The 12,297-nt window shown below is 34.0% G+C and overlaps 2 protein-coding genes across 2 annotated transcripts; one reads left to right on the top strand and one right to left on the bottom strand.

Moving 5' to 3' along the window:
• Positions 1–1,995: 1,995 nt before the first annotated feature.
• Positions 1,996–2,508, top strand: LOC146942140 (uncharacterized). Its single transcript, XM_085750009.1, has one exon. The coding sequence runs from the start codon at positions 1,996–1,998 to the stop codon at positions 2,506–2,508; it is 513 nt and encodes a 170-aa protein (XP_085606135.1).
• A 3,457-nt stretch (positions 2,509–5,965) lies between these two features.
• LOC146942139 (metal transporter Nramp2-like) lies at positions 5,966–10,910 on the bottom strand. Its single transcript, XM_085756095.1, has 4 exons — positions 10,288–10,910; positions 8,917–9,053; positions 8,156–8,808; positions 5,966–6,712 (listed from the first exon to the last, which is right to left on the bottom strand). The coding sequence occupies exons 1-4, from the start codon at positions 10,866–10,868 to the stop codon at positions 6,491–6,493; spliced, it is 1,593 nt and encodes a 530-aa protein (XP_085612221.1). The 5' UTR covers positions 10,869–10,910; the 3' UTR covers positions 5,966–6,490.
• Between the last annotated feature and the right edge of the window lie 1,387 nt (positions 10,911–12,297).

Raw genomic sequence — 12,297 nt, 5'->3', positions numbered from 1 at the left:
AAGGTCCAGAAAATTATAAGTTTGAGTATGGCATATCACCCGTCATAAGCTCATTTGTAATGTCTAGTCTGGCATTTTTAAAGGTCTTGTTGAAGACTGGAAGCCTATTTAAAAGCCTGTTTTACACTAAGGTCCAGAAAATTATAAGTTTGAGTCTGGTCTATCACCCGTCATAAGCTCATTTATAATACCTGATCTGACATTTTTAAAGGTCTGCTGAAGCCTGGAAGCCTATTTTACACTAAGGTCCAGAAAATTATAAGTTTGAGTTTGGCCTATCACCCGTCATAAGCTCATTTGTAACGTCTGGTCTGACATTTTTAAAGGTATGTTGAAGCCTGGAAGCCTATTTAAAAGCCTATTTTACACTAAGGTCCAGCAACACCTACAAGTCTACTACTAAATATGTCAAAACTTATGAAGACCTACAACACACCATTAGGTATAATACTAAATAACGAAATCTTGTGAAAGTCTAATCACACAAATATACCTACTATCAAATAACCAAATCATATGAAGGGCTTGAGTTTATGAAGAAAAAAAATCAACAATATCAATAATATAAGATATATTATATATAAAAAACTTAATAGACCGACATGACATGCTTAATATTTTTTTTTTTTGTAAACCTTAGTTTGTCCTTTTTAAGTAAATAGGTTTTATAAACAAATTAAAACTTTTGATTAGACTGTTATCCCATTAATTAATATTTAAGATTTAAGTGTCATTCTCAATCTAAGAATGGGGCGGAATCACGCTCTGTAGGATTTGAACCTACGACATCGCTTGAGCCTTACTTTTTTATTAAATGAGTTAGGCCGAAATAGACTTTAAATAAGTTAGGTTGTAGGCCCATGTCGAACGGACTGACATGTTCTCATCCTTGCGCACATAAATATTGCGTTTAAATCTCGTGACTATGCAAAACTTTCCTCCCTTGTTGTGTTGGGGAAAAGCATTGCGTTTAAATTCTGTTGTACATTTGGGGTGGCGACAACCGGGAAGAGTCTAGGAAATGACTGGAAAGGGTGCCAAACTGGAATTTTTTTGTTGCAGGCCCTAGTTTCAAAAAAAAAATATCCAATGTGCCCTAGTTTGAAAATAAATATCCAATATGCCCTACTTTGCCAATTTCCCTTACATAGCTCCATCTGAGATGACACCATGTATCCTTTAGGATGGCTCCATCTCAGATGGCGCCATTCTACCTCCTTTTTTTTTCGATTTTAAATTTTTTTTGGCTTATTATTTAATATCTCCTTTAGGATAGCTCCATCTCAGTTGGCACCATCCTACTAGCTTCTTTTAATTTTTTTTTGTTTAATTTTTTTGCTGAAAATTTATTAAATTAATTTATTAAATAGAAATAATGTAAAATAACTTAATAATATAGATTGATACATTAAAAAAAATTAAAACAACATAATTATATAAAATGATATTTAAATAAAATATTACAATGAAAAGTATTTAAATATAAATATTACATTATTTTCTAGTTTTTCGAACTACTTTATGTCCGCCCGTACCATATGTTTTAGGTATTGGCACACGAGAGGACTTTCGTTGTTGAATTATTGGTTCCTCGTCTTCTTCGTCCCCATTTTCTTCTTCTTCATTGTAACTCTCACTTTGACTTTGGGTTGGTTCGGGTGGTGGTAACGCGGAAGAACTTGTTTGACCTGGGCCACTCATTAACATGGTCGACATTGATGTGTCAACCCAAAAATTATTCATTGAGTTATCATCACAAACATTTTGTGGGTCGTCGTCACACACACTTCGCAAAAATTGAATTGTTTCGTTTGTGAAACCAAAATCAGTTAAGTTGATTGGAGAATTAATAGGGACATTGGAGGTTTGTGATTGTGTTCATGGTGGTGGGAGATTTTGAAGATATGAGGGTGGGAAGTTTTCGAACTCACCGTATTAAGAGGACATGAGGCAGGAGCAACAATAGGTTCTGGTGCGCAATTTGCAGAAAAGTGCATGGATTTGATTAAGGAAGAGGTGAGTGAGTCAACCACTCACGAAGTCACCCATTTTGATCGAATGGGATACACCTTCTCTGTTCGTGAAACTATCGATCATACGGAAGGAATGACAAAGGGAGAATACAAGGTCGACCTACAAGCAAGGTGGTGTGACTGTGGAAAATTCCAAGCTCTACATATGCCATGTTCACATGTCATAGCTGCATGTTTGAGCTTCAGTCATGACTATTCTTCCTATATAGATCCAGTTTTCCGAAATGAGAGAGTATACGCTGTTTACAACAGAAGTTTCAACCCTGTTCACCACCAGAGTTATTGGCCCCCGTATGTGGGATTTGTACTTTGCCCAAATTTGTCTACGCGAAGACCGAAAAAGGGTCGTCCAAATACCACTCGTATTAGGACCGAAATGGATGAAGTTGAAAAGGTTCCAAGAAAATGTAAATTGTGTCGAGGCGAGGGTCATTATCGCAAAAATTGCCCTAATTTTAATCTTGCACGTCTGTAGTACTTTTCATTGTAATATTTTATTTAAATATCATTTTATATAATTATGTTGTTTTAATTTTTTTTTAATGTATCAATCTATATTATTAAGTTATTTTATATTATTTCTATTTAATAAATTTTCAGCAAAAAATTTAAACAAAAAAAAAATTAAAAGAAACTAGTAGGATGGTGCCAACTGAGATGGAGCTATCCTAAAGGAGATATTAAATAATAAGCCAAAAAAAATTTAAAATCGAAAAAAAAAAAAAAGAAGGTAGGATGGCGCCATCTGAGATGGAGCCATCCTAAAGGATACATGGTGCCATCTCAGATGGAGCTATGTAAGGGAAATTGGCAAAGTAGGGCATATTGGATATTTATTTTCAAACTAGGGCACATTGGATATTTTTTTTGGAAACTAGGGCCTGCAACAAGCCAAACTGGAAACGAAGAAGAAACTACCAGTGCTTTTAAGTTTTTATTGGTTTCAAATTTCTAAAGTAAAACTCATCCATTGATTTTTGTGTTTACCATATGTCGGAACCATGACTTCAACCATAACTTTAAATTTGGACCACACTACGCTAAATGGACCCTAGGCATAAGCATAAGTATAAGCCCATATTCATTGCTATTAACAAAGTTGATTTTGTATTAGTAAAAAGCACAAAGGTAAAGTTGGTTTGGCCAGCCAGCTTGACTTTTACCAGACTCAAGTCAACACATAACCGTCAACATTGTACATGTTATGTACTTTTAGTGTCTCTACCAGGTAAAAAAAGATCCAGGAATATTAATCAAAACGAGTTTGAAAATAGTAGGTGCTAAGGCATTAGGTTAGGCATATTGTTTTCCTTTTTGTTACAAAATTTGATCTAACGCGTTTACCAATTAATGTTTGGCAGAGTAACTCTTACTACTCTTCAACCTTACAAGTCACGTTCATCCTCTGCTTCCTCCACTCCTTCATGCTTTATTCCTTCTGTCCTTCAAGCGCCATCTTTGATTTTTTACCTTCATTGATTTTGTCTCTATCTTTCTTTTAACTGGACTTTTTTCTCTACTTATTTTTTTAATTTTAATCAAGTTTTCTAAGTACATAAAATAAAAGTAAACACAATCACTAAATAATAGTACTCCCTACGATTAATGTTTGTATTTGGGGCCACGTTTAGAAATGAAACACACGAAATCTCAACTCTCTAGGTTGAAGATTTTGCGTTTCACAACAAATGTTACATTAGTAATAGACTCACATTTGATGGACAAAATGTCAAACGACAAATAATTTGGAAGCCCTGTTTTAGTCTTAAAAACAAGGCTTGATAAAACGAAGCGCAAACAATTCAAAAAGAACAACTTTTTATTTAAATTGTAGATAACAAAAAACTTGTAAATAACTTCATTAACATAAATACAACTTCAAGCTAATATCAATCTTCTAACTACTTAAAAGAGTCACTCTTGATAAATTTGGCTTGGAAATCGAGGTTTGACGGCGGTGTCGATAGAACTTGACTGTAAGCAAGTGGTAGACGGCATTTCCAACAAAATCGGTACCATTTCTGAATTATGAGCTATTCTAAACTATTGTAAAACTTCATTTTCTAGATTGCCAAACTTTAAAATAAGTTTTATCAGACGACAAGCAAACAATGTGGCTCATTTGTTCGCAAGGGCATCATTGTCATATGCTAGGTCTCAATGTCATGATCATATGTCATCTTGTATCGAATTTGATATTATGAATGAAATAAGTTAATTTGATTCCTCTGTAAAAAAAAATAAAAAATCGCTCTTATAAACACTTTTCGAAGCAACCTTAATTATCACACAACTCACCCAGTAAGCTATCTATCTTGAACACTTTTCTATCCGGTTGCAATTGCTTAGAACTGTGGTGTATGAATTAATAATATATCATTTTTTTAAAGTGTGCAACAAATTTTTGGGTGAAGTTTGTTTATATACTTTGTTGCATCGATTTGAGGAATTATTTTGGAGTGATGGAGCAATTCTTAGGGGTTTAATGTGAAGGGCACCACGAAAACAAACATACACAAACAAGAGGAGAAGAGGGGCATATCCAAGGAATTATCTGAACAAAAAGTAGTTATGCATCGTGTGAATTTGGTGATCATGCATCATATTGAAGGCCGAAGCTCATATTTTCATTTTCTTTTGTTTTACATGTCTGGAAGGAAAGTGAAATTCAATGGTCACTGTTTATCTTCTTTCACTTGCTCAATCAATTTTCTATCCACTTTTTGTTGGTTGATATCGGGTTTACATTAGGATGACTTTTAACATGGACGGACCAATATTAAACTTGTCCATGATAGATTACTCTATTATTTAGTATTTATCATTAGATCAAATAAGACCATTGACTCTATATTTCTATTATAGTATGTCCAAACTCTATTTTTATTTTATTTTTCATCTATCTTCAACCTTTCATTCATATCCATTAACATATTCCACTTCCGGAACCTGCAAAACCCACTCCATTCGTGTCCATTCCCTCGTTATACCACCAAGAACACGTTATATTTTTTTTGCCTTTAAATCTTAATGATATAGCAGGACACTTACATGTCATTGTAATGTGGGTCTGAGACAAATAAAAGTTGAACACGCAGCGTGTAATGCTCAATTTTTTAGTCCTAAAATAATAAAAAAAATAAATATAAATTTCTAGTTTCAGAAAACAGTTATAAACCATAAGCACCCGAGCTTTATCAAAGTCCCCAATTGGCTTTTCAGTATTAGTGACAATAATCAATAGGCATGAGATTGGGTAACTAAACTGATTTGAGCCAAGTGATAAAGAGTTGGAAGTTTTTTTTTAGGGACAAGAGTTGCAAGTTCTAGATTAAAACTCCGACGAAGAAGAAAAATTTAATCTAACAACTAACTATTAACATTTGCCAATTTAAAAAAATAATAATCAATAGGCAGCATTTTTTTTTTCTTTTCGAAATTTCACTTTATACACATTTTCTGAATTGAAACTGAGAAAGATATGTAACCTATAAATAGAACAAACTGCCACAGTTTTGTTGGTTTTAGGTGTGTGTTTGTTGTTACTATTAGGGCTATGAGTTATTCAGGTCAGTGCTTGCTGCAACTTACACAAACACAACGCTGCATGAAGCAAATTCATGGGTACGGGTTTTGTATGTTCTAGAAAGTGGAATCCCTTGCCAGAATCTATAGTTTCTGGAATTCAACTGTTTACAAGGCTTTTGTCCATTGACTAAGATTATCAGTGGTCTTGATCTAAATCTAATAATAAAAAATTGAACCAACTTACATCAAGTCAAACCAGAAAACCAATAATTTAATGACTATTCAGGGTTTTCAGAAACAGCTTGTAGACTTGGACTACAGAAATTATAGTTCTAATATAATATAATCACTATGTATTTGCTCATATCCGAACAAAACCATAACCAACTAGAAAGCAGGAAAAATGAAAGACACTAAGAATATACTTCATATTATTGACTATTCTTCCCTATAACTTATGGCCGTGGTCTTACAGTGTCTGCCTTATCAAGGAAAAAAAAACTCCATGTTTCTTTCACCAAAGCAATATGTGAGTGTTAGTCTGAGTTTATTTAAACACAAACTGTTTACAACCAAGAATGATGGAGCAATTTACAACTTGTTAGAAAAATAATAAAGGCGCGCAGGAAAATAATCGATCCTGCAAGTTGTAATGATGCTCTCTCCACAACTTTCTATTACGAAAAAGATATACCTGTCTTGTTACACGTTGTAGGTAACCTCTATAACCGTATTGGAGAAAAGAAGTGCAGTTAAATCTAGGTTCTTTCCACTATCTGACCTTGTACATCCTTTAATCCCCATTGCAGGGTTGGAGAAATTCCAAGGCATCTTTCATGGTGTATGAGTAAAACTTGTCGAGCAAAATTGTCTAGCTGAGGCTTGCCATACTATTTCCATATTTTTAATGCTGTGTAACTTGTGTTGGTTTAATTCTCAGAGGAACAAAATCCCTTTGGAAGTCGATCCACCAATGCGGAAGGAAGAGCACCACTTTGTGAAATTAAATATACAATGAATGCAATGTATGCAACTGTGCAAGAGCAGGCTACAAAGCCAAACAATACGCTGTTCACCTCAGAAAGGAAGAAATCTACCAAGAGATACCCATTAATTACTATTATCAGTGCAGCAACTGTCCATGCCACCCTCTACAAAATAAATAAATAAAGCATTATTATAACAAAAAAATATTTAAAATTTTAATCAAAAGGAAGCGGTTTACTGAATGAATTTGGTATTTGCACATCATTTTCTTTAAACTTGATATAACAGCGAATATCCACGATTCAAAGAAGGAACTGTCAGAAAACTAACCCTCTCAACGACTTTCAAATACATTAGTATCTATGTTTGTAACAGTCTCAATGAAAAAGTGATCCATAATACCCATATTTTATATAACTAAGGAATTGCATGCTTCATTTTCAAGGTGATAAACATGTACAACACTACAATGGGATAACCGGATCCCTAGGCTGTAAATGATTTAACTTAATAAAACGTAGCCTGCAGAAAATGTGTAGCTCAGTACCAAAATGGTTGAGCTAAATAGTAAATACCCTACGAAAGAAACATATCTTTGAGGTAGTTTAAAATTTTACATCCAATTTTACTTATCAATTCTACCGTAGGTGTACAGATACAGCCATATAAATAGAAACTTAGACCAAAGAAGTCAAACATGTAATTCATTACTGAACAGACTTGCGCAAAGATCAAGTCGTCAGAATGTTCATTGAATAGTCATTAGGCATCTTAAGTGACTCGGTATTTTATTATCGGATTCAAAACCGGTATTATATGAACTAAATGCATCTAAACTTGGGTAGAACAAGACAAAAGATAGAAGCGTATACTGACAAATATCAAGCTTGACAAAGTCTTTTAAAACATTACTACGGTTCTATTTCTATTTTACCCAGAAAACAAGCATAGATTGTAATTGAATATTGAATATGAATCTTAAAATAACTTGATATTTGATTATCAGATTAAAAATCATTCTGGTAATTAATATGACTTAATAAAGGAAAACTTAAGATCGGAGAAGTCACACGTGTAATTTATTAAAAACTGAACTGGTTTACTTAAAGATCAAGTCATTGGATTGTTGATTGAATAGTCATTGGGCATCTTATTCTTAAGTGACTCTGTATTTGATTATCAGATTCAAAATCAGTATCAGAACTAAATCCATCTAAACTTCAGTAAAATAAGACAGGGATAGAAGCAGATACAAACAAATATCAAGCCTGACACAGTCTTTTAAATATTAATATGGTTCTATTTCCATTTTACCCAGAAAACAAGCATAGATTGTTGGTTGAAGCGTCAATAAGCATCTTAAAAATATTGATATTTGATTTTCAGATTAAAGTCATTCTGCTAGTTAATCTATCCGCAGAGAGAGAATGAAACACACGAAAACTTTATTTTCATTTCCTAATCATTCAAGTCATTGAGTTGTAAAAAAAATCTAACAAGATTAAAAAAAAAAAAAAACACTTTAAACCATGACATAAGTTGCTTTAGAGTTCAGAGATCTAACAATTAGCAGTTACGGAAATGAAGAAACATTATGATCAACTCACCTCAAGAACAGGCCCAACCTTAAAGGACCCCATGATACGCTCTTTGGAGACTAATGTGAGAAGGGGAATCAATGCAAAGGGAATTTGTATGGACTGAAGCACATTGAGCCATTCATTCAAAACATCCAATGAGGCTTCTGACCTGTTATAAACAATAGCTACAATTATAGTTGGCACAATTGCACAACTCCGAGTGATCAATGCTCTCAACCATTTCTTTAATCGAAGGTTTAGGAAACCCCCCATTATGAATTGCCCAGCATATGTGCCAGTGATAGTGCTACTTTGTCCGGCCGCCAGTAACCCAATTCCCCATATATAAAGAATAGGGAAGAGTCCTCCTCCATATTTCTCCTCGAGATACTGCCCTGCATTTACTAATCCTATGCTATTTGCCTGCTTTGTACCATAAAAACCCTTAGCAAAAACTGTTGTGACAAACAGATTGATCATGAAGGTGACTGAAAGTGCAACTGTGGACTCAATATTATAGTAATTAAGAGCCTCTTGCACCCGACCTTTCTTATGGGGATCAATCTTCCTTGACTGCACTAAAGCAGAATGTAGAAATACATTGTGAGGCATAATTACACAACCCACAACGCCCACAGCCTGATGAATCGTTTTTGAGCTAAGTCTTGGAATCAAAATACCTACCAGAAGGAACAAACACAGGTTATGCCAGTGGGATTATAGGGAGAGATACATTTCCAAAAAAAAAAAAAAACGTGGTTCAATTACACAATAAAGACAAAATTTACCCCTCACAAGCTCTTTTCCACTAGGTTGTGCGTCACCAAACATCCAGGCAAACGAAAGAGCCATGGTAGCTATGAGAACTGCAAAAGCAGCTTCCAACTTCCTCACTCCGTAGTTCTCAAGAAATAGAAAGAAAAAGCTGCTCGACAACAGAGAGAATAAAGCACAGTTAGGTGGTTAAACATGAAAGTGGGATGGCTCCAAGCCAATAAACTGAAGACAATAACAATAAAGTCAGAAAATTGAAATCAAGAAATGAAGCCAGGAAATGTTCAAAAATATTGAAGTATACATGTTTCTACTACTAACTTCCATACATAAATTTAATCCAAACCATTCAATTTCAGAACTTTTGTTGTTGATATCATAAAGGTGTTCACAAGTTCAAAAATATAGTAAGCTAAGGAAACATGTTGTTGTCATGCAAAGCAAAATATAACGGCAAAGCATATGCAACCATACAAGTTTGAGTTTTGAATATAGTCAAGAGTAAGGTCACTTCTGTGATATAATTACTGGCTGAACTTAACTGAAATGTGTTACCTAGAAACTAGAATCAAGATAGATAAAAAAATATTTGAAGTATGTAAAGCAAATTAGCCCCATCCGTGTAAAACTTTTTTTATAGTTGTATACTATAATAACTAAAATCAGTTAACAGCCAGGTACTAACAGGAAACTTAGTCCGACAAATTCAATTTCAGTTCTTTACTCGTGACAACTCTATCAATCCAAACTTTCCTTGCAAGTTGCAGCTCATGAAAATCCGGGTCAGGATTTGCTACCTTTAAGGCAGGAAAGTCGTTGCGACTGTGTCTATACTTTCCTTGCAAGTTGCAGCTCATGAAAATCCGGGTCAGGATTTGCTACCTTTAAGGCAGGAAAGTCGTTGTGACTGTGTCTATCGCTCTCTCTCATTTTATCTATCATTTCTCTTTCATGAAATACACCAAAATACACTAAAGTCACGGTGACTTTCCCGCCACCAAAGTCACCGAATCCCTATGAGTTCTAACTATGAACAAGGTAAGAAAAATCAACAATACCACTCCAAAATTAAAAAAAATGGTCTAAGCTCCTCCACTAGATCGCATGTTTAGATTGAATTATTCGAACTTTTCTACTAACAAAAATTCTTATTCAGCTTATTTCCATAAGCTCTCCATGATAGCTTATGAAAAAGTTTGACTTTATATTAACTTCGGTGATAAAAATAACTTATACATGATCACTTTTATCCAAAAAGAAAAAAACTTAATTTTTCACTAATAACAAAACCTCCATCCCATAATCGACTAAAACAATTAATTAAATAACAATTCCTTCAAACATGCATAATTGAATGAAAAGAGTGATGATAGGCATAGGCATACCAATCAGAAGCAGTAATAAGAACACCAGCCCAAAGAGGCAAAACACCACGACTAAGAATCTGAATAGCAATAGCACTACCAATAACCTCTTGAATATCAGCACCAATCAAAGCAAGTTCAGCCATAAACCAAAGCACATATCTCGCCCAATTCGGATACTCATCTCTACAAAGCTCAGCAAGATGACGTCCAGTAGCAACACCAATCCTCGCCGATAACGATTGAATCAACAATCCCATCAAAGTAGCCCACATCAACAACCATAGCAATGAATACCCTGCAATCGCTCCTGCTTGTAGATCACCTTCCAAATTCCCTGGATCCAAAAATGCTATGCTCATCAAGAATCCTGGTCCTGTGAACATCCATAGCTTCTTCCATGAAAAAGGTGGAACGGTTGAATCGTCGACGGTGCCGAATTCGAAATCCACCACCACGATTTTCTCACCGGATTCATACGCTGCTTCTTCTTCCGATGTAGAATCACCTTCACCTTCACCGTCAACTTCCAGTAACCGGTTACCTTCATCTTCTTCTTTTACCTCTTCCTTTGAATTATCTTCTCGCGATGGACCACTCATTTTTACCGTCTAAACCGGTTTCCAGTGGAGCTTCCGTTCGTTGATAATTCTGAGATATGCGCGCCTATTTATATGGATCTGTTGTAGTTGTTGTTGTTGTTACTCTTCTTCTTTCTTCTGCTACTTTTTTTCTTTCTCTCTTCTTCTTTTTTCTCAGTTTTCTCTTTGAAAAAGCAAAATACTATTAAAAATAAGGTGGCATTTAGGGTGGGAATGGGAAAGATTTTCCTACCATGGGAAAGTGATTTTTGACCTCTCGATTAAATGAAGACCATGATATTACCATACTCTCTCATCACTATATTTATTTTACACTATCTTTCCCCATCTTTCTTTCTCTTCTGTGTCCTCCCTTCACCCACCGGCCACCACCACCAACTATAGGTGTCAATATTATGGGGCCTTGAAGTTTTGGCCCCAGCCCACATAGTAATGGGGCTTAAAAATCCACAAGATTAAAAGGCCCACATTCATGCAAGCCCACAAATCAAAAGCCCTCAAGGCCCCAAAGCCCCAAAATTTCTATAAACATTTTCTTTTAAAGTTTTTTTTTTTTAAAAAAAAAAACTATTTTTAAAGTTTTTTTTTATTCAAAACAACATATTTATACAAAATAGCTTATTACGATTTCATTTTAAAAAACAACTTATTCAAAACAACTTATTTATGCAAAACAACTTATTTATACAAAACAACTTATTTATGCAAATCAGCTTATTCGAAACAACTTATTTATACAAAATAGCTTATTTGTGCAAAACAGCTTATTCAAAACAACTTATTTATACAAAACAGCTTATTTGTGCAAAACAGCTTATTCAAAACAGCTTATTTATACAAAACAGCATATTCCGATTTAATTTTAAAAAATAACTTATTCAAAACAGCTTATTTATGCAAAACAACTTATTCAAAACAGCTTATTTATGCAAAACAACTTATTTATGCAAAAACAGCTTATTCGAAACATCTTATTTATACAAAACAGCTTATTTGTGCAAAACAGCTTATTCAAAACAACTTATTTATGCAAAACAGCTAATTTGTGCAAAACAGCTTATTCAAAACAGCTTATTTATGCAAAACAGCTTATTCGAAACAACTTATTTATACAAAATAGCTTATTAGTGCAAAACAGCTTATTTAAAACAACTTATTTATACAAAACAGCTTATTTGTGCAAAACAGCTTATTCAAAACAACTTATTTATACAAAACAGCTTATTTGTGCAAAACAGCTTATTCAAAACAGCTTATTTATGCAAAACAACTTATTTATGCAAAAACAGCTTATTCGAAACATCTTATTTATACAAAACAGCTTATTTGTGCAAAACAGCTTATTCAAAACAACTTATTTATGCAAAACAGCTAATTTGTGCAAAACAGCTTATTCAAAACAGCTTATTTATGCAAAACAGCTTATTCG

This window comes from Medicago sativa, chromosome 3 (assembly GCF_051527215.1).
Source record: "Medicago sativa cultivar Bolivia chromosome 3, Bolivia_mono, whole genome shotgun sequence".
Classification (NCBI taxonomy): domain Eukaryota; kingdom Viridiplantae; phylum Streptophyta; class Magnoliopsida; order Fabales; family Fabaceae; genus Medicago; species Medicago sativa.
Note: the sequence above shows the minus strand (reverse complement) of the source record. Positions and strands in the feature narration are given on the sequence as shown.